This window comes from Grus americana, chromosome 13, assembly GCF_028858705.1.
Source record: "Grus americana isolate bGruAme1 chromosome 13, bGruAme1.mat, whole genome shotgun sequence".
Taxonomy (NCBI): Eukaryota; Metazoa; Chordata; class Aves; order Gruiformes; family Gruidae; genus Grus; species Grus americana.
In genome coordinates this window covers 19,715,116-19,741,970 of record NC_072864.1, presented here as the reverse complement: position 1 = coordinate 19,741,970, position 26,855 = coordinate 19,715,116, and the positions used below count along the sequence as shown (strand labels likewise).

General features: G+C 37.6%; 1 protein-coding gene across 4 annotated transcripts in view; it reads right to left on the bottom strand.

Moving 5' to 3' along the window:
* Positions 1 to 15,250: 15,250 nt before the first annotated feature.
* NFATC3 (nuclear factor of activated T cells 3) overlaps positions 15,251 to 26,855 on the bottom strand; it is a 76,346-nt gene continuing 64,741 nt past the window's right edge. For all 4 annotated transcript variants that reach the window (XM_054840085.1, XM_054840087.1, XM_054840084.1 and 1 more), the window contains one exon: positions 15,251 to 18,759. In XM_054840085.1, the coding sequence (XP_054696060.1) occupies positions 18,635 to 18,759 (125 nt within the window). In that variant the 3' untranslated portion in view covers positions 15,251 to 18,634. The remainder of the gene's footprint in view (positions 18,760 to 26,855) is intronic.

The following is a 26,855-nucleotide window of genomic DNA, read 5'->3' as shown; positions in this document are numbered from 1 at the left end:
CTAGTTAAAAAAATAAACAAATACATTCTCCAACAACCCTTAACCTTCAAACACATAAGTTGTCTTTGTAGATTTTTGCTGCTTTGAAGCATTCCCTGTATTGAGTGCCGTGATGTTTCCCACAAAGTTCAAGAATGAGTGAGGTATTTTTAACTCATTTAAAATGCAAATGTAGCGATAGAACTATAAGGAAAAAGTATTAGCTCTCAAAGTGAGGCGTTTATAACAGAAACTTGTGTTTCATTAAAAAAAATACAATAAGCTCATATGCAAGGTATGTTCTTAAGTGAAAGCATATAAACCCCTAATTTTTTACATTAGGAGTTCTAGTTTTAAAATGCTGGGGTGTTTTCATTTTTTTTTTTTAATTTTTTTTATTTTCCTCCTTCTCGTAAGTGTAGTGAGTATTTATTTTACTCAGACACTTGCTCCTGTACTAAGAATGTTGAGGTAGCAGAAAGTACAAAAGAATGGTTAAAAGCAAGGAAGAGTTTAGAGAAAAGTTAGCAAAGTTGAGCCAATACCAAAAGAAGAAAAAGTTTAGACTTATGAGAATGCAACCCACCTTTTGTCAAAAGCCTTGTAACATTTAACAGGGCCTTTTACTGCTTGTAGACCTTCAAGGACATTCTTCCCTTGTTGGGCAATAAGTAAAAAGGTGAACAAAATGTGTTGTGTGGCTTTTATTTTGGGAGAGCAGCTTTTACAATAGACCTGATGAATGTGCAGTTGTTCTGGTTTTATATCAATCTCTTGTACTGGTCCCTAGCTTCTGGCTTGGCTGTTACAGCTTGAAAGTTTTGTTGGTTTTATTTGTTTTTAATCATCACCTATTATCAGCACTTAATTTTCTTCTTGCTGAGGTGGGGCAAAAGCTAATGTGCCTCTGCCATGGGTCAATTGTATGTGTATATTCCCTTTTAAAATAACTTAGGATGCTGGAAATTCGTGCAAATGTAGCTTGCAAAATACGTATTTATGTGCAAAAGTCTTCAAAATCTTTTACTCTGGGTGCTTTTAGAAGAATATTAAAAAGTATGCAAAAGTAAAACGAAGAAAATGTTGTTATATTTCTTCTTACCCCCCATCCATAGGACTAGATATTAAAGGAAACCACATCAGAATAACTGAGGGGAGTGAAATGTATGATGGTATTTTGGGGAGGGGAAAATTTAAAGAAATTTTCTTCCAAAAGCTCTGAAAAACTGTTGGTCTGTTTGTTGGAAAAATCTCTGCTGTGTGCAATGGAGTAGCAGTAGAATTTAGCTTGCTTTGCTGCACTGAAAGCTAGCCCTTGTGGGCTTGTCAGGAGATCTTTTCCTGATGTTTTCTGTACTATTTTGCTGTTAGGGATTTGTCTTGCTAGGTCCAGATGTGGACTGCCTTCATTATGGATGTCAGATACACAAAGACCTGCTGTGGGAGCAAAGTAAAAGGTATGGCATAACTGAACAGCAGAAGGGCAGGCAAGGAATAGGTGCTTCTTCATCTCCAGTCATTTAAGTGAGGAAAGGACAGTTTGAGCTTCATCTTGAGTGTAACATTTGTGCTACAGCTTAATCCAATGAAGTCTTATTTAAACATGCTCTGAAAATGCGGGTCTCATTCCCATTGGATTAGGTGTGTGTGTCTTTTGATGCAATGCGGTCCTTGTGCAATCATGAATTTTATTGTGAAAATCCATGCAAGCTACATTGAATGTTAATTGTAGTAATAGCATTAATTTAAAATGTCCTTGAAAAGGTCAGGACTACCTTTTTTTGAAAAAAAAAAAAAAAAAAAGGCAGAAATATAAAAATAGAATCAACTTTGCTTAATTGTTACTGACACTGAAGTAATCAATGCCTGATGAATATAAGTTGTAAGATTGCTTACAATGCTGTATGTTTTGTGTGTGATATTTGCCTCTTAAATCCTTCTAAAACAACTTCTCAGAAGTCAAGTACATCATATTCCTGATGGGTTCTGGAGTGCAGGTGAGGTGATGATCTGCAGGCGATAAGTAGATCTATCCTAAACAAGCAGTAAAAAGTTGGAATTATACCTTTTGGTGCTGATGTGAATAATAGTCCATTTCTCTTGTGAGGACGAAAAGGCTTATAAGGATGACAGCTTCTGTGTTTTCAATGACGTGTGACTTCTACTTGTCTCTAAATGTAATCTTTTTGCTCAGATAAAAGATACTGATGACAGAGGGGTAACAGCATGTCAGTGTTTTTATTAGAGTAACCTGATCTTAGAATCATAGAATGGTTTGGGTTGGAAGGGACCTGAAATATCATCTAGTTCCAACCCCCCTGCTGTGGGCAGGGACACCCTCCACCTTCCACTTTGTAAGAAGTCACCACCTAGAAAATAAAGGATTCTGAATTTTCAGGTTGTGGGGATAGTTTTGGAGCTGATTTGGAAAAGAAAGTAAATTATAATGTCATGGACCTAGACACTGATGATGGCATTGCAGAGAATCAGTGTGCTAACAACAGGGGAAGTTGCAAAGACAGTATTGAGGGCTGGGGTTTTTTGTTTGTTTGGGGTTTTTTCCTATTCTGTTCACTGGCACCAGGACATCATCCAATTGTTTTTTTTAAATATAGCCACTCCAAGGAAATAGCATGGTGGTGATGTAGTAATTTGCAACTGAAGTGGACCTGAAGACCTTCCAACTCCAGGGGAAGTTCAATTTTGGATCTTAGGGCTTTCAGAGGGTTGTAATGACTAGACTATTTTGGCTAGTGGCATAGAGATTAACATCACTCTTCCAAGGATTTAGAAGGTGGTATGATTTTCTGACCTGCTTTGAACAGGAAAAGCAGGTTGGAAATATGCTGAGGAGGCAGTCTGCAGTATTAGCTAATACTCTGGATAGGATGGGCAAAGGGCATTACTGCTGGCAGACTGTTCTGGGGTAATTCTGGATAAGCCAGAAATGGAGCAGTGAAGGGGAGAAGAAAAATCAGTCAAAGCACTTTGTAGATTTAGCTACACCAGCTTTGAGCTGAGTAGCACTGGAACTGCCAGCAATGCAGCCTCAGCAGCACTGAACATAGTTACATCAAAAAGCTGGACAAGTAGGGATGAAGTTAATAGCACAGAGGTTGTTCTGCTCGTGTTGCTAGTCTCATGAGCTGCAGTTGCAGCTGATTATAAAATGATGGATTCTAGGTTTGGGGTTTTTTCTGAGACAAGATAAACCAACGTGGGGGAAAGGTTGCTGGATACAATTGCAGTTTGTTCATTGCACGTCTGTCATTGAGCATAAATGAAGGTTTAGCCTCTAGATATAGAATAGGAAATTGGATCTCAAATCAGAAGGAAGAGCCAAGAAACAGCTTTTCTTATACCAGCACCTCAGTTTTCATCCCTGTAAAACAAGGCTTATTTAGCAAGAGGGAACACGTAATGTTTGTATTGATGTCACATAATTATGGAGCTGGTAATGAAGCAGACATCCTTGGATCTTAGAACCCAAACTCTGGCATTTGAGTCAGAAGTTCTTCAGAAAAGCTATTACTGAATTAATGAGTAACTTTTGAATTCTATTTAGCAAGCACAGCACGTCTCTTCAGAAATTCTTCTCATTCCTATGTATTGTTACTGATTTCAGAAATATTCAGTTTCATATTAGCTATAGATAAAAAAATTATGAAGTATGCAGGAAAAATATGGTTGCTGTTTAAAAGACTATGCCACTAAAAATCAAACTCTACAAACTCTTTGTGTAAGAAGACTTGCATTTTTTCCTGAATGCTCAAAACCACTGCCCTCCCTGCCCCCACTTGAATGTTTTTCTCTATTGTTCAGTGTACCCAGGAAAAATAAGACTCTGTGGTTTATCATTCATTTTTTATTTTTTACCCACATAAACCATAGAGTGTTTTTTGAATTTTCTTATTAAAAATACTTCATCCTTAGTCCCCCAAATCAACAGTGCAACATTGATACCTAAGAGAGTAGTTTTTCCGTACCTTTCTTGATGCAAGTAACATACAGTGCTTTGCAGATCCATGTTGCTTAGATAGTACTGTGAGTGAGTAGACATGCTGTGCAGAATGGTAACTAGTATGACAGTCTGCTTCACTGGAAGATACAGTGTTAGAGAGAATACCAGTTATTCCCTCCTCTCTTAAATGGATTCTGCTGATGTGCTTTAGAAATTATATAAAGTTCAATGTTTGCTGCCCTTCAATCACTCCATATTGGATAGCTTAACAACAAGATGTCTTTCATGAATGACAAAATCTAAGATCTGAAACTCAGCCTCGCTGTTTCTTCACCAATGGCAAGGTTCGTAAATAGATGACAATGAATAATATGGAAAATAATCCAAAATACTCCCTGTCACTGTGGTGGCTTTGCAGTGCTAAAAGGGATAAAGCGTGGTAGGTTTGTTTGGGTTTTTTAATAGGAAAATGGAAGTAGCAGTTTATACCAAGAGTGATATAATAAAACCAGTGTGAAAGGAAAACTTTTGTCCTACCTTTTGATGCTCATGAGTAGCTCCTCAAATTGTATTTCCAGAATGCCTTTGTGGCAGCCTAGACTGTGTTTCAAATCTAAGGGTCTCACATTTCTCTGGCCTGTTCTTTGTATATTCCCTCTTAAGAATATACCCTGCTTCTGTATGGTGGACACTTTGTAACCTCTGCACAGCAAGCATTTTATATCAAGTTACCTGTCGTGTGATTTTTCTTGTGCAATCCATTCAGAGAAAGGTTCAAGCAGTATAGGCCAGCCAGCTGCCCAAAGCAACAGCCATCACTGCCCAGGTTTCCTCTGATACCCCCTAAATCTAGACTTTTTGAAAGGAGTTCGTCTAGTTTTGGCTGTATTTGGGTATATTTGAAGCATGATGTTAATATTTAGTTTCAATTTATCTTTGTTTACGTGCTCTATTTTCACATGTTTTCTCAACATTGAATAAGATTGGTCACTTGTGATATTTATTTATTTATCTCCTCCTTCCCCCCAATTGTTCAGACTTTCATTTAGAAGCACAAAGAAATAATTTTAAAAATAAATATTATTTTCTAGGTGAATACAGTAAATGCAGTCCATTTCAGACCAATAGTCAAACCGCACATATAGCCTTTTGACTCAAATGTATTAAAGTCTTGAAGATAATGTCCTCTTGATAATGCTTCATGATGGGAAAGCGTTCCTCCCTTTCAAAAAGTGCCTCTGCATTTATCTTACTGCAGAGTTCCCTAAAAGATTGCTAATGTGGAGTTTTATAAATAAACCATTCTGCACTGCTGTAAGAGTAATTTAATGGACATTTCAGGGAGGACATGCTGATGGGAAGATATTTATAGGAAGTATCAAGGGGTGCATGGTTTGGCTTTTATGTCTGAGCTCGGAGCAGAGAGGAGGGTGTTGATGTTGGTGAATAGGCAGTTTGCTGCTGTGCAGTGTGAGCACACTTTGTGCCTACTGTTCCCAGCCCACCCACCATGTTCTGAGAAGAGCTCAGCTCTTCAACTGTTGTAAACATTGCTCCAGCTGCGTGAAGCCAGTGGAGTGGCTACAGTAGTTGCTGGAAGGCCAACCAAGGCCAGTCTTAATTATGCAGACTTTTTAGAGAGAATAATTTAAATGTTCCCAACATTGAGCAAACAAAGATTTCCTCTTAACCCTACTATAGCAGGAAGCCCTTTTCCTGAAGGACAAGTTTTTTTCCCATTCAGAATGGCTTCTCTTCCTAAAAGCTCTTGCTGAATCATTGGTCCTACCTGGCTGTGCCTCTGAATCCAGCCCCTTTTGCCAAATATCTTCTGTTCTACAAAGGGAGATTTCTCCATGCAAAATTCTGCAATACTTTTTAGACAGATAAGGTTGTAGAGGGGTTTGGGGTTCCCCCCCCCCCCCCCCCCAATTTTTTTGAGACATGCACTGTGGTAAATTTGGGGATTCCAGGAATCTGTTCTTTAAGATTTATTGCTGCCTTTCATAAATACACCTTCATGTGTCCTTTTATTTATTTGTGCATTTGTTTTGTGGAAACAACCAGTTGTGTAATATTATCTTTCAGGTAGTATCTTTTGTGGCAGGGGGAGACCGAAGACTTTCTGAGCAGTTGTGTAGCATGACTGGTGTTTGAGGCAATTGTTTCATGTAATTTGGATGGTTCTGTACTCTTGTAGGAACGAGAGGGACACTGAATTAATTGTTTATATATAAATTATTGATTACTTTTAAATTAATGAAACTGAGAAGAGAAGCATGTGTTAAAAATTTCTGGAGTTCATCAACAACCATCTGTTACTTAAGTGAATTTGATGTTGGGGCATAAATAAGGCATTAGAAGAACCTGAGTATCTGTCAACAACAGCAGAATTTTGGAGCTGAGGACTGTAAATATGAAATGATAGCAACAGAAAGGAATGAGATAGCACAAACAAACAGCTCTAACCAAAGAGCTGGTAGGAGGTGTTACTGCCATTATAGATATATGTTGCAGATAATACAAGCACTTGAATAGCACTATCCTGACCCCCTCATCACACATTTGCTGCTCACCAGCTTGATTCCTTCATGAGTATAGTGAGAGCTGGGGACCTGTTGTGAGTGCACCATCTGAACCTGGCTAATCCTGGCTTTTGAATTTGGACTCCTAACTGGGAGGGATCTGTATTGCTGATCCTTCTCTTCTCCTCCCAAGTGGAATCTGGTGTGGATTCACTATGTGGCATGGAGGGAGAGAGAAGCAATTGTCCTTCCATTAGCACCTCAAATTCCCTTTAAATGGTGAAATTATCTGGGAGTGGGGAGAGAAATCATGATAAAGCTATGAATGGTTAAAATGGTTTGACTTACAGGAAACATCAGTGATGGAACAACTCATGATCAATATGTGGTATGTTGACAAATACTAAGGCTAAAAGGTGCACATCATAACTGATAAGACTCTAAAATGCTTTATATACATGACCTGAAATGTCAACCAAAACATTTATTGAGTTCCAGGAACTGGGGATCACAGCGCTTAATGGAGAATTTGTTATCTCTGTGGGACATAGTAGAAAATAACTTGATGGAATTCAAATGATATTGCTTAAGAAAACATTTACCTTAGTGGCCTGCAGAAACTCAGACAATTATGTAATCCCTACTTGAGACTCATCTGTATTTCAGCTAGCTATGATATTTCTCAATTTCTTGACTTCTTATGTTTAATATTAAACATTGGCTGCATTCCACCCAAGGGGCGGTGGTCTCCTTGGTGACTAACATGATTTTTTTGCATGTTAAAAACAAAATTATAGCACAAATTGTCTTTGATACAGTAATACTGAAAAATTAGTACAGCATAAGACATCTTTGTCCATTTTACCAAACCTTAATCAATGCTGTGATGTTCTGTCCCTGCAAGCCCTGGAGTTCAAGTATGTACCCAATAAATGGTTGCACAAGAGAGCCTCCAGTATGGCCAACAGTTACTGAAGTTATTTTTGCCCCTCTGGCGCATGTGCTGTGAGCTCTTCGCCGAAACGTGCCTTTTGAATTGGGAACCCACTCTGTTAGTATTTCAGCAGAATGGGTGAAGTACTGGGTATCTGGGTCACTTGCTAAAGTATCCTGAAGTCTGTTTGTAGATTCACCAGGTGTTCAGATAAGGAATGCCTTGCTGTTACCCAAATTACTTTAACTAACATGAGTAAAGCGCAATGTAGATTGTGAATACAGCGTGTAATCATAATGCTCAGAGCAAGCAGGTTTGTTGTGGTTTGCTTTTATTTTTGGGGTTTTTTTGGTTTTTTAGTAAAAGACGTAGGTGTATGAATAAACAAGCCCACATTTAGTGTAGTTGCATTTATATTGTGTGAGAAAGCTCTCCTTCTGTGCAGCTTTGCTCTTTCCCCTTCTGATAAGGGCTCCTTAAGGGTTTTAGCCTTTGTGTCTCCCACCTTTTTGGTGGGGCATCTTTGGCTTTTACAGCCATTATTCCTTTTCAGGCCTTCTAGAGGATTTATACCAGTTTAATCTCTCCTGCTGCCCCCCTTCTTCCAGATTCTATTCTTTTCTTGAGTAGGAGACAATTGAACCACCATCTTAGTTAGAATAAAAGCTGTTTCGCTTTCATATGTATGTAAATGTTTCCACATATTAAGCATCAGTTCTTTTACTGAACTGCTTAGTTTTTGCCTCAGTGAGGAGTTAAATTCTCTCCTCTCCCTTTGATGGATGCTGTCCTTGCTGCAGAACACAGTTTCTCTGAGGGCCTGTATTCTGTATCATCAGTCTGTACACTGAAAGCAGCATGCTGTAGTTATATGTTGCTTATTACTGGCTCTTGAAAGAGACCAGACACCACTGAGGGTAGCAGATTTCCAACCCTTTCCTCTTTGTAGGCTTCCTAGCATTTTCTCATTTGAAAAGCAAGTCTCCAACTGAACTCTTCTGTTTTGTTGTCCTCAGCCCTATGATTAAGTGTATGTGATTGCCATATTAGAGGTGATACCAGAAATTTGGACTTTACTTTCAGCTGGAGTTCTTGGTTAGCTGTCATTCCATTAGCATCTTCTGGGAAAGGCTACTTTCTATCACTGTTTATGGTCAAAAAAAGGTGTAAGATAGTCCAGTCCTTAAAAGTAGAAGCAGCAGTGGCTTCACTGGAACTTGGTACAGAGAGACACTGTAGAAGTTGTGAACCTACTGCTTAGCTCTGTTTGGTTCAATGCAAGTAGGTCAAAGCTGTTTTCCTCAGTGACCTTGCTGCATGCGAGATTTCATCTCCTATTCCTGCTTACTTGTGTTTATCTTGTGGGAAGCATACTGAGAAAAAAGTGACTCAGAATATATACATATGGGGAGAAATAATTCAAACTTCATGTGATCCTAAACCTCCCTCAGAAATAAAAAGCTAAAGCTGGTATGCAATTAACTTCTTGCTTTATGCCCAGTGTCTGTGTCTTTGGGAAGCTCATAAAGTACAAGCTGGAATCAGATACGTGTTTCATGAGGGCTCGCACCTCGTTTGCTAGACAAAAGAGACTCCAGAGAAGTGTCCTGAAAACTCTATAAAAAGATGAGCTGTGTCTGAATGTTTGTGAACTTTTTTCTTACCTCTGACTTTTCTTGGAGGGAATTAGGATAGCAGGAATAAAGATGGGATCTCTAAGTTGATTAAATGTTGTAGCAATCCCACTCCGCCCCCACAAAGCTGCAGTTTGCCTTTAAAAAAAAAAAAAAAACAACCAGCAAGTAATCCTAAAAAAAGTCAGTATGCTGTTGAGTAGAGAACTTGATTGTATCTGACTCTGTAGAGTGACAGCAATACCAAATGAAGATTTGAAGGTGCTTGCTTGTTTTAAATTTGAGAGCTTGAGATACACTTCCAGATCAGCTCAACAAGCAAGATCCACATATCTCAATGTGATTTTTTTTTTTTTTTTGTTCTTTTGTTTAACATCACCACTGAGCGTTTTTTAGGTTACGTGATGTCTAGTTCTGATTCTGCTTGCTTGGGCCCATCTGCAGCAGATCTCTACTGTCTGCAAAGTGCCCTTCAGTGATGCATAAGCTACCCCAGTGTATTTTGGATGAAACACAATGTAGCTTAGAACTATCTTACAAGCTGAGTGGAAAGATAGAGTTTAATTGCCTTTTTCATTTTCTCTGCTTTGTTTATGAAAGAATTAGTCACCATTTAAATATTTAATATCACTCAGTATTGTACTGTATTTAGACTGTGTCCTTCCAACCAAATGGGGTTTTTTTGTTACAATGGATAGAATTCTGTTTTACCCAGCTAGTTCAAATGTTGTTTGAACTGCTAAGAGCTCATGTACTGTTGGAAAAAATCTTGAGCATAGTGTAATATATGTGCAAGTGATATAAAGCAATGAAGGCACAGTCCCTCCACAGGATCCAGGAGGGAAGGCAAAAATGGCAAAGAAAAATTGAACAATAAACACTAGAACACGCCCTGCTTAGCCAGTGATAAGTTTAACTCCTGCTTATCTAAAGGCTGCTTTATACAGCTTAACTACTATCTAAAAAGTATTGCTAAGAACTTTGAGAGAGATTTTTCTGCTTTCTGCTATGAAGTAGGAGTTGAGGTTAACCTTTTGTGTAGTAGTGGGAGACTGCAATTGGAGACAGACCTGCTCAGTAATCAATTTTTTTTTTTCGTTTTGTATGTTTTGTATTTCTCTTTCTAGCTAAGGAAACCTTATTGGTCTCCAATGTCATTTTAGCAGCTGGATTAGTTCCAAAGGGTTTAGGCTCAGACAATCAGCATTTTAGACTCTCACTGAAACTCTGCTGACAGCCACAAAATGTATGTATATGTCTCTGTCTCTCCAAACCACGATGTCATTCAGACCAGTATTTGGCCAGTGTTGGATTGCTTGTTTCCTTCATTGTTTGAGCAACTTATCCATTATAACTTATGTCAGTGGTGGGGTCAGATGGCAATGATGACATTCGTGGCATAGCTTTTTTTTTTTTTTATATCCTTAGAAAAAATAATCCCATAGTAGCACTTAATTCAGTTTCACTATTGCCTTATTTGTCCTATTGGCTTGATGACTTGTACTCATCCAGCTACTGTGACTACAGCCAGGCAAATGTCATAGGGTGGTATTTGCCATTACTTGAATAAAGTTATCCTCAACCTCTCATATTTGCTTTCTGTTGAAGATTTCATAAGGAAATTTTTATTCCTGGTAAGGAAAGACGTGGCAGGAACATGGAATTGCACAAATGTGTGTATTGGCAAAATAGTAAGTGTGCCAATTAGTGTAGCTAGAGACAGAAACAATTACTGTAAGAACTTAATATGATCACACAGCACAGACCTGAACAGCAACTGTTCCAAGTAACAAGCAGTTGTAAGGATTACTATCTTACGAGCAACCCGTACACTCGGAGATGCTGCATAAAAAGCGCACTCTGTGTGTTGAATCAGTGGCAGTTAAACTGGAAATCTGCACATCTGCTGTGAACTGAAACTGTTTATGATTTGTAAATGGTTGCACCTTTATTATGATGCATTTCTTACAATGCCAGACCTTAAAACTAAATTATAATTCATTAAATCATACAAACCAGCACTTTGAGCAGGCTGTGCAGCAGCTTTGAAGGCACTTGTTCAAATGACAGAAGACTGGAAAGATCTGTTCTTACATCATACTCACAGAATTTCCTACTTGAAAACAGTGACATACTGACTTCTAAGTTTGTCTTGTCCTTTTCCAACACATTGTAAGAAAGACTTGGCTAGTGGATACACCAGGGAGTTCATGGAATATTTACAAACAGATCCTTTTATTGCAGTGAGGAAAAAATTATGATGCATGTAAGAGAACTGGGAGACCGCTCAGCTATTGTGTGTTGTGTAAGTTTCTTGCAGTGGTGTTGCCATCTTGGCAGAAAGAATCCATTGCACTTTTTGTACTGAGTTATATTAAATAGGAAGGCAACTCTGACCTTTCATACCTTGTCCTAAAAAATGCTCAATACCAGATTAAATCCTGAAAGCTGATGTTAAAGCCAGCACTATGCTAGCTTTACTCTTACTACTTGCAGAAGAACTAGTATGTTAAGTTTGCCTTAGGAACTTGTATGTTTGGTACCAGATGCTACAGTTCTTAAGGTGCAGAGGTGCTTATTTTTTAAAAACTACATGTTTTCTTAGAAACACACACCTTCCCAACTGACAGGATTGTCAACAGTCTGCTTGTCTTCTCTGCTTTTTATTAAAAGAAGGACCTTTCCAAGTCATCAGTCAGTTCTCATTCCACTGACACAAGAAATTTTAAAAGTAGTTGCTCCCTTTTCCCTCCTGCTTATTTCATGTGATACCACTGATTATCCAACGCTGCATTCCTAAGCAATATTTTCATGAATGTCTGAGTTCTCTTTAGGTGCATCACTCCTTGAAAATTATGGCACATCAATCAAAAATTACAGAAAAGAACAAACTGACAGTAGCTTTTCTCATGTACTAGAGGTCAGGTGGACAGGAAAGAGTATGAGTGGGTGGGAGGATGAAACTGCAGTGATGAACTGCTAGAAACAAAAGTTTTTTGCTAGAAACAAAAGTGGAGTCTGATTATTAAGACCAGTGGCAAAAAAACCCCAAAGAGCAAACACTCAACAAACAGCGTCTGGAGTTCAAATGATGTCAACTATTTGCAACATGAACTATCAGAGAGTTATCTGTTGGCACTGAACTTCTCGATGCAAGGGGTAGGACCTCTTTGATCAGAACGGCTCTTTATTATTTTCAGACTGTCTTGCCTATATTGTTTTCAGGCCCTTTAGCCCATGCTCCCCACCCTCCTACCTAGAGAATCAGTCTGTCAGGAATTCCTGTCTTCAGGAATTTTTCGTGCTGTACATCTTTTTTTATTTCTTCCAGACCCACCTCTTTACACTTTCATTAGTTCCCTTTTATTTTAGCCCATACATGCAGAAGTGTTTATCCTCTTTTTTTTTTTTTTTTTTTAATTTCCATTGTCACAGTGAATCTTTCTGTAAGATAAGTTGAACGGCACTATTGCCTTTTGAAATAAATCTGCAAGGGCTGAGGCCCTCAGGCATCAAATTGCTGATTTGAAAAAGATCTAGATGTCACAAAAACTACTTTTAACAAGATTGGGTTGGTTAATTAATGATCTTGCACCAAAACACAGCCTTGCTGAAAAAACAAACAGTGACTCAGATTGTTTTGTTTTGTTCTTTGCTTATTTTGCCCACCCTGTTTTGTCATTCTCTTTAAATGCTTGCGTTTCATTGTCACCCTATATATGCAATTGGGTTTGAGAGATATCCAAAGTGTTTCTTTATGGAAGGTTTAACTCTTTCTGCAGTGTATGAAGAGGTTGGAACTGAATTATTAAATGTGCACAGAAGTTAACATAGCTTGCTAATAGGCTCAGCTCTGCACAGGCAGCTTGATGTGACTTCTGTTCAGCTTATTTAGTTATGAGCTACTGAAGTTTTCTTGTATCTGTGACTGCATTTTTTTGTGATGCACGTCAATTGCACCAACACTTAACTAGGTATTTTTATGAATAAAGGTGTCAAATGAGAAATGCCATAGAATGGCTTTTTTTTTTTTTTTGAAGGTAGAGCCCTTGTAATGGGAGCAAGCACAAACTAAAACACTCTTCCAGCTCTTACCAGCAGATGTCAGAACAGTGACAGTAAGGGAGAAGTACTTCCACCCCCCCCCCCCCCCCCCCCAGTTTCCAGACAATATTTAAAGATAATAAACTTAAATAATGATTAATAATAATAAACCAACAAAAGCTTCACTGTAAATTTGCAGAAACTGCTTGGAGAACTTGTGTAGCTTAACTTCTCTAGCAGATCAATCTTTTAAAAAACAAAATTCATGGTACATGAATTGCCTTTGCAAAGCAAGTATCCTTTTTTTTTTTTTCCTTCTCCTTTATTTTAAAGTCTGGTTGGTTTTGGGGTGCGGGTGGGGTTTTTTTTTCTCCTTCTGTTCTCTTTTACATGTAGCAGATGTTACTGGTAAGAAAGGTAACAGTAGATTATTGTAAAATAACTTGTTTCTTAGAGAATCTTGGCAAAAGACAATGCTTTTTGTAAGCACAACTGATAAACGCTATCCGTTTTAGTAGGCAGGATAAACTTCAGTGTTAACTTCCATTACCAGAGAAGTCTGTATGCAAAGCTATACATCCATGTAAATATATTAGAAATCCTTTTTCTTTTCCATGTTGCTTATAATGGCCTTTCACATACCTTAATAATCAATACAGCAGTACCTAGTTCCTGACTATTATTCTTGTCAATTAATTAAAGCCAAGGCAGGGGGGAGGGGGGAAAGGTGGGGGTACCATTTGGAAAAGATCTCAATCCTCACCTCATTCACTACAGTGGAGTAAGCATTGGATTCAAAGCATACAGTTGTATTTTGAGTTAGGCTGGGAGAGATGGCAAGGAGAGGGATAAAAGTCCAGAAACAAGAGGGAAGCAGATATCGCAAGTATTGTCGTGGAGTTGTTGTAAGGAAATTCTAGCTACAATCAGAGAATGAAAAGGCCTTGATTTCTGCCAGTGCTTCCTTTTGGTTTGGGTCCTAAATGAACAGAAACTTCTGATGACCCTTCTAAAGGAACTGACTGACAAAACGTTCCTTCTCTTGGCCTACCTGAAATGACAAAACAGTGTTTTGCAAGGTAGGTGTGATGTTTTCACAATGCCTGGAATTGAGGCTCCTCTCTGCAGTACAACAGATCGGGGTGTCAGTGTGAGTGCTTGGGGTTAGCCATGCTCAGCTTTAAATACCCTAGCGTGAATGCATATCCTATCATCTCTCCTATCCTATCAATCTTTAGTGAATCAGCCTTCAGCCTATTTGCAACTGAAAGAAGGCTTGAATTGACAAGAATATGCAGTCAATCCATAGATTATTACTAGTGCTGCTATATGCTAATTATATACTGGGTAATCATACTAGAAGACATGTGGAACAGCTTTCAAACTCCTTGTGTTATTTTTAGTAAAACTCGGATATAATTACTTCGCATTCAGTTACTGGCACTGCAGCTACCCCTTTCTGTTATATTTATAGATAAAAAATATTGGTGAAGGTAATTGGTCAGGACATGCACTCTAAATAAGAGGCTAATCCTAAACTGGCCCATGGTCTCACCGTGCAATGTGAGTAGGAATCACTGTGTGATCGCTGCTCCTTTTCCCTCTCCGGCAGGTGTGCATTGCTAACCAAAGGCCAGAGTTTTAGCTTCAACGTTGAATTTGGAACACCTGCATACCTTAATACACCTAGGGATTCCACAGACAAGTAAAAGGCCCAGTAACAAAACTGCAATGGAGATTTAGGCTTCATAAGAATTTTACGTCTATTTCTGAAACAGTTTAACTGTGTCTTGCCTATGATAATATCTCTTCAGGAATGAAAATTACTATTTATGATGCGTTACCTGAAGAATAATTTCCAGAATAATTTCTCAAAATAACCTTATGTCTATCTAATCCTACTTGCACATAGGAAATCACTAGTTCTGGTGCAAACTGATACTGTGCCGGCACTGCTGATCATTCATTACGTATCTATGAGCTCACTGTTCCTGGCTCTGAGTTCAGCCCCAAACTCTTATATTATTGTTTCAAAATCGCCATGCTTCTAGGGGGAATATTAAATGTCCCTCAATATGTCACAACTGAGCATAGCTGTTTGCCACTGCATCACAAGTAGGGAGTTTCTTCCCACTCTGCATTTGGGTCTATGTTTTAAATAAATGACAACGCGTTTGCATTCTTTTTATTTATTTGAACACTATGATTTAAGAGCCTAAATGCAAGTTCTTCCCTTTATTTCTGCAAGTAGCACTGCAATCATAACTTACAAAAAGGTTTAAAATACAAAATGTACATGAAATTACAATACAAGGCTCTGTAAACATCTAGAACTTAATCTTTATTGTCCCACATTTTTAAATATAAAACTTCAATTTGAACGATTTCCAAACCTCAAGGAATGACATCCATTAGGAGTATCAAAAATAGAGTTTCAAAGCTTGCTTTGTATCAGAACAAAACTGTCATGTTATTTTCATTCTTTGGTTTAAAAAGGATGGCAGTTCCCCTGATAACATGAAAGTTTTACTACAGAAATTCAGATTGCTAGTTTATGGTAATTTCAGAAATCACACCAACACCCCCCTACCCCGTCCCCCCAATTAATATACTACCCCTTAATTTTTTAACATTGATCTTTGACCATCTTTATAGAAAAGCTACCTCATCATTAAGGCTTTCCTTCAGGATAATCTAAATTATTAAAAAGTTTTGGAAAAGTACTTGGAGAGAAGAAAGGACTTAAGGGCAAGGAAGTGGATGCCAACAAAATATCAACAGTTGCCAGGTTCTGTTGTTTAATTAAATTTGCATAGTCCAATAGAGATTGTGTGCTTTTTATATCACTAAAATTATACAAGATTAACAGTCTTTACCTACGTTATCACACAAGCTAAAATAAAATTAAGACCCTTGTATTGAAGCTTTTACAAGGCAAATACAAAAACTGCTTTAGTATCCAAAGCTATATTTTTAAATTTCATTTTTAAATAGGAAAGCGTCTCTATGTCTACAGGCATCAAGGTATTTAAAGGCATCAGAAAATTTAGTGCATAGCAACTCCAGATTGTTTGGGCTCCTATATTTTAGGTACAGTGTGAATTCCAGCTACTTGGAGAACTTGCAAGGAGAGTCTGTACCAGTAGGATAAAGGAGCATAAATCCCATACAGTATGAAAAGCTTTTAAATTAGAATTCTCCTACAAACAATGGTTAATGCAAAAGACCCAATAACATGAATGAAAACTGGAACATGCCTTGCCAACAGCACACAGTCTGAAGACAATTACTTAGTTTACAGCATTGTGTGTTTTTTGGTTTTGCGTTTGGGTTTTTTTTTTTTAAAGTCTTAAAAACATAAGTAGATGTTATTTCTGAGCATGTGAATCCTTTTCTAGGATCTTTAATGTAAGAGGACAGAGTAAAGCACCATTGCTGAGGGCCAATTACAATATTACACTTTTCAGATTACAGCCCTGCCATTTTTTTGCTGCAAATGTAAAGATTTGCACCATTGAACAATACATTCACAAAAAAGATGCTTAGAATTCCCAGAACGCACATAGTGGCTTTGCGTTGTTTGAAATAACTACGAAACATCAACATAGTAGCCTTAGGCTGCACTCTTAAAAGGAAGTACATGATAAAGAGTTATAACTTCACCCACTTAATGTATGGTCTTTTTAAAAGTTCATGATTCAGCTATCAAAAAGATGCGATTACAGCTACTTTAATGGTATTGCTTGGGCACTGACTTAAGTTTAGCTGTAATGTTTTGCCTGCAAAAGGCTCAATGGAAAAGTTTTCCCCATGACTGTCTGCCAAAATGCAACATCAGTAGAATCAGTTTACTCTTACCGGTATTATAATTCAGTAATGGTATCCACTTTAAGACCATTTTACTGTAATTTTAAGTGTCTATGATAATTTTCTACAGAAAGAGGCATGTGCTCTACACTAAAATGTCCGCAATTGTCTGAACTAGTTTCAATACAAGTACACTTTCTATATTTCCAAATTTTTGAGTGTTAGAGCATCATGGCTTACACAGATTTAAACTAACATCTTAAATGTTTTGAGGTTCAGTGTATTGTTACTTTACTGATCTTACTTTGCCGTGATAGTTGTACCCTGTATGTTCCATATCAGAAGGCTTTGTAAACGATGCTGTCTTCTTGGGGGAGGGAAATGTTTGTGGCCTAAGCAGGCAGTTTCAGATCCTCTCCTAGGTTTCTAATCATAGAGGCCTGAGATTTTTAATAACTATGTAAACAGATTGTTTCAAATCTATGAGATTATGTGGGTAAGGGAAATGCATCCTTTGAGCACAGCACGAAGTTTACTGCTGCTATGAATCTTGTGTATTTCTTTGGTAGCTTCTGCTTCGTACACTTACAATTAAACATGGGCAAATTATACTACCTAATTACTAATTCACAGTAAATTACTTTTTAGCAAACTGATGTTTATAAACAGCTTCAGTTTAAGGAACTGTAATTGTCATCTCCTTGGGACTTCCAAGTGGCATGGTCAGGCATACAGCATATAAAAGATACATATGTGATCAAATGATTTATTGCATGGAAAACTTGAATGCCACTGAATCGGTGATTTCAAAACTATATTCTGTAGGGATAATAGGAACACTTAGATCGTCAGCAAATATTAAAATTTCTCCTGTATCTAACATGGCTTTGATGTTGCTGTTCTTTAATCTAAAATTCTACTGCTCGAATTTGATTACAAATGTAACTTTCTAAGAAAAAGCTATTTCAAGAAGGAGCCTGTGCTAATAAAGAACAGGAAGATTATCCACAAAGTTATAAAAGTTAAATTTTGGAATGTCATTTCTATCCCAACACTTTCATGATGGAATGGTCTTTTTGCAGCCTATCAAGTAACATTTTCAGTTTATAAACAAGTGCAGATCTACGTTTGGCTTTGCTTCCTATGAATCTAAGAAAGAAAACACTACAGTATTTGTATACACAATGGCTTCCATGGCATTGGCTTCAGATGACAGGTATAATGTGCCGCTGGAAGAACGTATTAAAAAAAAAATTGAACAATATAAGCTTAAAGGCTTTCCAAAATGACCAAAAGGTGTTACAAATCATCAGTTACAAACTATACTATCTCTAAGGGAAAGCAGCACACTGAAGATGTGTATTAAATCTTTTTCCACATTCAGTATTGTGAATATTATAAGAGCAAACTAACATCTCCACACATTTGAAGCACTTACAATATAAAAGTATTCTATTTAAATGCAAAAAAGCAAAGCTTGTTTGTAACTTTAAAACAGTTAAAATATCTGGTGTAGATTCTGTGTGTCCATTTTAAGAAGTCTCTTTACAGCATCTGAGGAACTATAATTATAAATGCTCTGTCTCTACATCAAAAGTGTAACCCACTAAAAGGGCTTTGCAAGGATCCACTGTTCCAGTTCATAAAGGCCACAGAGTTGGAAGCACAGTAAGTCTAAAGAGGAAGAGGGTGAAGAAATATTCAAAGAAACTGTTAAGTTTTCATGGATGTTTAGTTGTAAGCTTATCCGTTACTGGATTCCATCAGATATTCTTGTCTCCAGAGATCCAGGACATGTACGTGCAGACTGGCTGGCCACTGTTGTTCCATGTGACACTGAGATCTGTGACATATCTCTTCCTATGATCTCATTCACTACAAAAAAAAAAAAAAAGTGACTGTTTTTATGCTTTCCAAAAGGCAGAATTCATCAGTGTATCCCTTTTAAAAAGAAATATTTCAGTGCTAAGCCTTCATGCAGTTAAGTTAATAGAGGATGAATGAGGAACCTAACTTTGGTAACAGTTGAGCAACGGGAGGAAAAAAAAAAAGTCCTAGTTTCTCTTAGTGTTACACTACGTACTTACTGTAATCCATATTGGAGAATGCCTAAAACACTTGAAGGAAATAAGCACGTACATATGCATGACAACCCAGTAACAGAAAGGCAAAGCATAGGTCAGTTTAGTACAGATTTCCCCACAGAACTCCTTCTGTTCAAGAGTGTTACAGGCACAACACATAACACTAATAACTCCTGGCTCTTTCAAGCTACTTACAGAACTTCCTCAGAACTTGGATTTGGGTTAATACAATATTAATATTGGTTTTAATACTATATACCTATTTAATTGGCCAGTTTTCTGAGTACTTGCATTTCTGAACTGCAGTAATAAATTTGCCTTAGTGAACAGTCAACTCTTCTATAGTGAAGAATTAAGACTAACACACAGGTCACGTCAGTTTGTGTGTCTGTGTGTCAAATTCAACAAAGATTAGTCAACTATTACTATTTACAAGTGAGGGACACCACTGTGAATATGACAAAGCAGCGCTGAAATTGTCATTTGTTGGTAACTTTGGAGTGTTACTCTAAAGCCTAGATACTTGATTGCAGAATAATTGAGTTTGGAAGATGACAAAAATAATTTTAATGGATAAGTGTAAATGCAGTGATACGAATGTCCGTTTTCCAAAATAGGCAATGGTAAGTTTAACTAAGAAAATGGAATGATCTTCTAAGTGGTAATGAAAAAATATCATATTAAATAGTAATGCCAAATTTTAGGTAACTATTAGATGATAACCAAAACATAAAATATTATTTGATAGTTAGAGGCAGTCACAGTCATGTTGTTTTCCATGACTGAGTGGCAGTAGGTATAGAGTATTTCTTACTTTGCAAGACTTTGAATATGCCAAATTATAATAATAAAAGACTCTGTCATGAGTTTGTTTGGACCTTCTATAAACAGGCATAATGGGATCCTTTTGTTGAATAAGGTCCATTCCTAGTAAAAGTAGAAGCAGCTTACTAGCAAAACAAAAAGTTCCTATTGAAAATCTTAACAGATTTGGAACCTAGACTTTTTTGCTCTTTTGCTCCCCGCTGGGTGACTTTACAGGATGATATTGATATACTTCACCACCCTTCTTAATGCTTCCTTAATTTAGCTTCCTACTAACCATCTAGAGGCATAACAAAATCAATCTACAGGTACTGTAATTTCCTCTTTGTTTGTAGAGTGTTCAACAGTCTAGGCATTGCCTTTTGCTGCAGCAGTAGCATAAGTGGCGCTGAAAGAAAATGTAGTAATATTGTGAATGCTCTGAAGTGTGTATAAAGTATATAAAAAACCAACTCTGAAAACAAGTTTTGTCTATATTATTTTAGTTTACTTAGGAAAGTTTTAAAATCCCCTTATGTCATATACCCATAGGTAACTATGGAGGAGGTATCTGCTATCTAAAAGTCAATCAATGGCTTTTCTTGCGTGAATGCAAGGACAGTTTGTTAAAAATACACATTATGGCAGCCCAAAGTTTAAAACAGTTCAGATGAGCTATGTAATAACCAGTTCCCCCAAGCATTACAAGATTTGCAATTAAAGTATTTGGCTGCAAAAAAAATCTTTCATTCAATAAGCTTAACTGGCACTATGACACTGAGAATTCTGTGACTGCAGGTAGGGTATTTTTCAAGTATTCTTATTATGCCAACACACTGCGTAAGTAAACAGCTGTTAAAAATCAAGGCTTTTTTTTAAAAAAAACAAACAACAAAACACAAACAAATTTAGATGTTCACATGTAAGAACTATGCTCCGTCAGCTTCTGCCAGGGCACTCATTAGCTTGTTCTAACGACAGGACCTCTAACAGCTATTACCTACTGTATGCTACTGAACAGTTGCTTTGTGCAAACGAAATATTGCAGCTTTTCAGTACCACTAAAACTTTGAGGAGCGGTACACTAAAAAGCAACATAGCTAAATATCTTTTATATTTTGAAATTATTAAATGGTTACTCTAAGTTTTGATAGATGATCTGTATTACACAACAGCAGAACAAACTGGTCTATACTCTTGTAATGTTTTGTAGTTCCCACAGGCAAAGGTGTTTATTAACTGCACAGCATGTAGCCACGTAGCATTAAATTTTCCTTAAATCACATTACACTGTGAACACACTAGCTGGTCATGTGGTTTATTTGCCAAAGTTCTGCATAATTCATTATGTAGAGTATTAAGTTAAAGTTACAGGCTAGTTTGTGTTGGGTTTGGTTTTTTTGTTTTTAGTATGTAATCATTGATTTGTTTACAGGAGGCTGTTTTATAGCTCAGTGCGATAGCTCTGTCATAACTTTCATTTTGCTATTAGAGAATTTTTTTGGCAACAGTTTTAGCATGTGCCCAATACAGATTTATCTGGTTTATATGGATTTACTTTAGAAACATCTACCATTTCTAAGGGAAGTGCAGTACCTTGTTTTCTTCCCAACAGAAAATTCTAGTGGAGTAGTTTTACTCGCCACAGTGATTTTGTTAGGATTGGTAATTTTTAAACTCAACCGGTATTCAGGTGTGGTTTGGATTTTTTTTGTTGTTGTTTTCTTTTAAAATAAGAAGTACCTAAATCGGTGTTAGTCAGAGTGCTATGCAGGCCTAAACAAAAGGCAAGAATCCTTTTTCTGCTGTGTCTGGCAAAGGTGTGTTTTTCACTTTTTCACAGACCACATCCTCCTGACTAACACATCTTCCTATTTTACTTTCCAAGAGTGCCCATTTCAGCTGTCTGGAAATCTGTAAGCAACAAATGGACAGGGGAAGCCTGCAGACTCTGGAAGGGTATGCATTGATTTAGATTATGTACAGATGATGGTAAAAATGCTTCAAAGCAAGAACAGCCTGCAGAAGCCAGCAGCTGAGATCAAAGTGCTCTAACCTCTTCCCATGCAATAGTCTGCCTGCCAGGTTTGAGACAACTGGGCAGGGCAGCATAGGGAGCGATGCAATAACAGGCAAAGCAAGGCATGGGCCTGCTGCCTACCTGGCTGTGCCCAACACGCTTGTGAGCGCTGGAAGGGATGAATGGGGACAGTGGGGGGTACCCATCTAGCATGCAGGCTAGCAGATGGAGGAATGGGTGTTTAAACTGGGAAAGCAGCTTTTCTGGAGAAGGCTGGTCTTTTAAAGTAAAAAAAAAAAAAAACAACTGTTGTAAAGGAGCCATATTCAATATTTACCAAAACTAGGCAGCCCGAAAGTCCTTTGGAACAGCTCACTGAAGAGATGTATAACTCAGCTTTAGGGCAGCAAATAACGAGATGCCTGCATATATCTAAATTGGGACACATTTGGCTTTATATGAAAGACATAGTGTCTTTACCAGCATTATTGTAATTAGCTTGTCTTTCTGACAGTGGAGTGGTATAAATTAGTTTAAAATGTATATCATGTGGTTGGTAATAGAAGTTAAAATCCTGCATAGAAATGTACGAGACTGAAGGTGAAATCATACGATGTTTTCCTTTTTGTATTAATTTCTGATGGAGAAAATTGTATTAGTTTAAAGACTAAAATAGAAATCTAAAGGTTAGTGTTCGAATGCATGACACATTACCTTCCTCTATACCAGGTCAATCACAGAACATTTAGTGGTCTGTGATTAAAACTGAATGTTCTCTAGCAAAATCCAAGTTCTTAGGTGACAAATGGGGAGAGGAAGTGAATTTCAACAGTCCTGAGAAAGGACAGAGCTCAGGCTATACTGATAATGCTTTACAAACAAAAGAAAACTTTTCTGTACTTCCAAAAGAACACTTTATCCCACCTTTCCTATTTTTAACTATGAGGTGCATGGGCTATTCTGTCCTAGAAATACAGCTAGAAAGATTTCATATGCCCTTTTGCTTAACCTTAAAAGCCATCCAGTCAGTAACTAGATACTGGGAAACCAGGATGCGTGGCTGCTTTAATACATGCATTTATTTTTGATAAAATTTCCTTCCTTCAGCAAAAGTTTCTAGGAGAAGGCTGCAGAGCTTGTTTGGGATTCAATAATACAGCTCGAGTATGTTGTTAAGGTTCTCTGTGGTCTGCCTGCCAGGTTTGCTTGTGTTGTGTACTTTATATTTCTGTTGCCTCTTTGAAGAGAGCCACTCTCACAAGACTTGAGGTGGAGGTGAGCAGTTATGTGCGTAGGACCTTGACTCTTTCAGTCTACTACCTTTTTCTTTTTTTCACCCCGATATTAAATTGCTGCCTGTTTAGTACGTTTGGTGCCAGGTGTTCTGACTGCTAATCCTATACCCTGGACCTCTACTGTCAAGAGGTGAGGAACAAGAAATATTTTACATACTAAATAATTACAGACGTCTAGCTAATATTTAGTACTCATTTAGTACCTACTGATCACCTAAAATTGTTTTGGATGATGAGTGTTGGTTGAGTCGATAATATCAAAAGTGTTATCAAATATTTTGTGTTGACAATCCAGGTTGCTAATCTTGAAAGAATGACTGGATCAGATCAAAAGAGAGGGGGGTGGCACACACTATGCTGTATAGAAACGTGGCGGATTCCTCCACTACAAAAGTGGTAACTGCATTTTTAAAACTTGTTGGTCAGATATGGCATGGATCAAAATGCAATACAGCTTCCTTTATTTAAATCAGGCTGTGAAATGGAAATGATTTTAACAACTCTCCTATGTCTATTTAATTGACGTCTCTGGCAGTTATCCCAGATTTCAGCTGTTACTTTATTTGCAATAGCTTCACCTTTTTCTTCCCTGGTATTTATACATAGTGTAAGCTGGCTGGTAAATTTATACTGATAGTTAAAAATAGATTGTGCAGAACGGAATTTAACATGGTGGGGAGAAAACCTTCTGCTACAGACAGATTAGATTGGACCGGTCAATAGTGGTGATACTGTAGTATTGTACTGCAAAGGTTTTTTTGGTGTTTGTTTCTGGTTTTTTTGCCCCTCTCTTTGCTGCATTGAAAAAGCACTGAAAGTCACCTGGAGGCTCAAGCCCCTGTAACCTTTCAAAAAAATTAAGCAGCATACTGACATTAATACCAGCTGAACAGAAGATAACTAGCTCTGACGTTTGGATCTACTGTCAAGCTTGTAAAACAAGAGCAACCACATATTCTGTTTTATAGGTTGTTGCCACTGTTTTGATTTCACATAGTGTTCTGTTTGCTTTTTTAAGTCCCTACTGACTGCGCACACGAAAGACAGCCGAGCCACTAAGACTGAGAGAAAACTGGGCCACAGCTCCTTGGAGGCCTCTTCCTCCCTCCCCCTGCCCCTATTTTTTTAGCCTTTGCCTCTTGGTCAGTGAAGACTTGCACTGGGACAGCTGATAAAGTTATTGCTCCAGCTTTTTGCTACATAAACAGCCCATTCATGAAGATCTTTTAAAACTTGCAATTCGTGATCCAGAGTTTTAAGATAAACTAAAATTAGGTTAAACAGCTCAGCCATTTGTGCAGTGAGTGACATGTACAGCCAAGGTAGTAATCTTTATCAGCTGTTCCAATCAAGATGCATCCTGTGAGCAGTACTGACCAACCTCTCAGGAGACATTCTCACCTACAAAAGGTTATCCATTGTTAGCTGATTTGAACAGAACATAGCTGTTCTGTTATGAAGCATGACAACATCATGAAAGCTAGTGCTTTTAATAATAAGTTGTTGAGTGTTTTGGATAAATTAAAAACAATTTACAAATGTAGAATAACAAGTTCTTAAAAGAGAAACTGATGCTTTGATACATTTATAAGATCTATGCTTTATTCTCGTTGGTTTGTTTAATCAATTCTACAATGTCACCTCTAATTTATTCTCTTAGTGTGAGACCAATCCATAATTTGTCAGTCAACTTGTATACCTCTACCACCTTACTATATATTATATATTAGAATAAAAAAAACCATTTAGATGTAGCATGATCTCCAAGATATCTTTTTAAATCAAATCCCAATCAAATACTAGCATGCTTCTAAATTGCTCTGTGCTTAAATCCCCCTATGTCTCTGAATGCGGAGAGACAAGTATTTTGTACTGGAGCACAGAGGACAATACAAGCAATTGCTGAACTTAAAGGCCTTTTTGGGAATAGTGCAAGTGACTTCTTTTCCATTGCAGGGAGCTGGTAATCTATATTCAGCATCTATACTTTCTACAGGACAAGAGAATCTCTCTAATAGGCAGTTACCAAGCATTTCAGGTTTTCGTAGGTCAAAAATACTGCCTGAAAGCCTCCATGGAGAACTACAGGCAAACCAGTTCAGGTTACAAACCATTAGGTATGTAATGAGCAACAGCAGAGAACTAGGAAAAACACATCATGATGCTTCCCCAGGATGTTCCATCTGCCTCCAAAATGTGTTTGGCCTAGGGAATTCCTAGGCCAGACACAGTACCCTTTGTGCTGAATGGTCTCATTTGGATTTTTCTCCCCAGGGTCTTTTAGGTTTGTGCAAAATTCTGTCATCCACAACACTCTGAGACAGTAAGTTCCAAAGCTTAAGTACATGTAGCTGTAGCAATGCTTTTTGTATGTATTGAACTTGCTGTGTAATTACTTGGTGGACGCTATTATTATTTTTTCTCCCAAGAAGTATTTTCCATTACCTTTTCTGTACCACCCATTAATTTCGTTATCCTTAGCATACTCTCCTCATTCATTTTTCTGGCCGGAGAGTCCTAGCTAATTCAACATAACTTCTGTTCCCAATCTTTGGTCATGCTAGTTGTCCTTAACAAAAACACCCCAGAAAACAGTAACGTGTATATGTCTAATTCTTTTGTGACATCAGGGACAAGATGTGGGCACACAACAGATCTATATAGCAGCAGTTGTTCATTCTTTGCTGGTTTCCTAATTATTCCTAGCACTTATTCACCCTTTTAAGACTACTTTTAACACTACTGAGCAAGTCTTCACAGAATTGACCATTTTAAATTCAAGCAGCTTTAAATGACAATAGCTCCGAGAGCTTGTCACTGTATCTATGGAATTAGGGTGGGTATTTTTCCATTACCTTACCCTAATTTCCACTCCTTTAACTGATTTTCTTTTATCACAAGGTCTTCCTGTAGAGGTTTTTAGACAATTTTTGGTTTTTATTATGAATAGCTGAACAGTAGCAGTGTTATATTTACCAACTTCCCAGTGTTGTGGCTCCAAATCAGATTTAAGCAAGGGGTTATACATTACAGTTAATAGTTCAACTGTTGGCTTACTCTTTCAGAGCTGTTGTCTGGCATGTCATCTAGTTGGGGTGAATTGTCACGGTTCTGAAACCTCCTAATGGACGCCTCAACTTGAGACGGGTCCTGCAACATGTCCCTTCTTCAAAGGACTTTGGCATGAGAATCTCTAGTTCCTCAACCGTGAACCTCAATACAAAAAGCTTTCTAAGTTAATTTATCTAACTTTAACGGAATTCCTGATTTGTCATCTGTTGTCCAGGTTTCACACTTAACCTAATAATTTTCACGTTCTTTCCTGTTTTCTGCGTTTGGAAGCAGCTTGTAGTCTCTCTCACTGCAGGGTTGTTGTACACTTAATCTGAACCTTCATAAATAGTTCACAGACTGCTTGCAACTATTTTATCCTTTTGACCACCTATTTCTAAAATAAGTTTTATTGTTTTCCTATAGTTCCCCCTTTGAAGTTTGTCACAGCCTGTAATGCTGAAGACTGCTACAAAACCAAAAAAATTATTTTTTATTAAGCAGTTTCTGTATGCTTCTTTAGACCAAATAAAGAGATGTTTCCCCTTGTGGGTTCCTCTCATGACCTAGAGCTCCATGAAGCAGTCATCACACCCATTCTATAAAGCATGACTCAAGTATTCCATTAGTGTATTTCCTGCCTTTGCAGATTGTCTGATCTCCTGCAGCACACTATAGTTACGGTTGCTCTCCTGTTCAGCACTATAATTTAGAAGC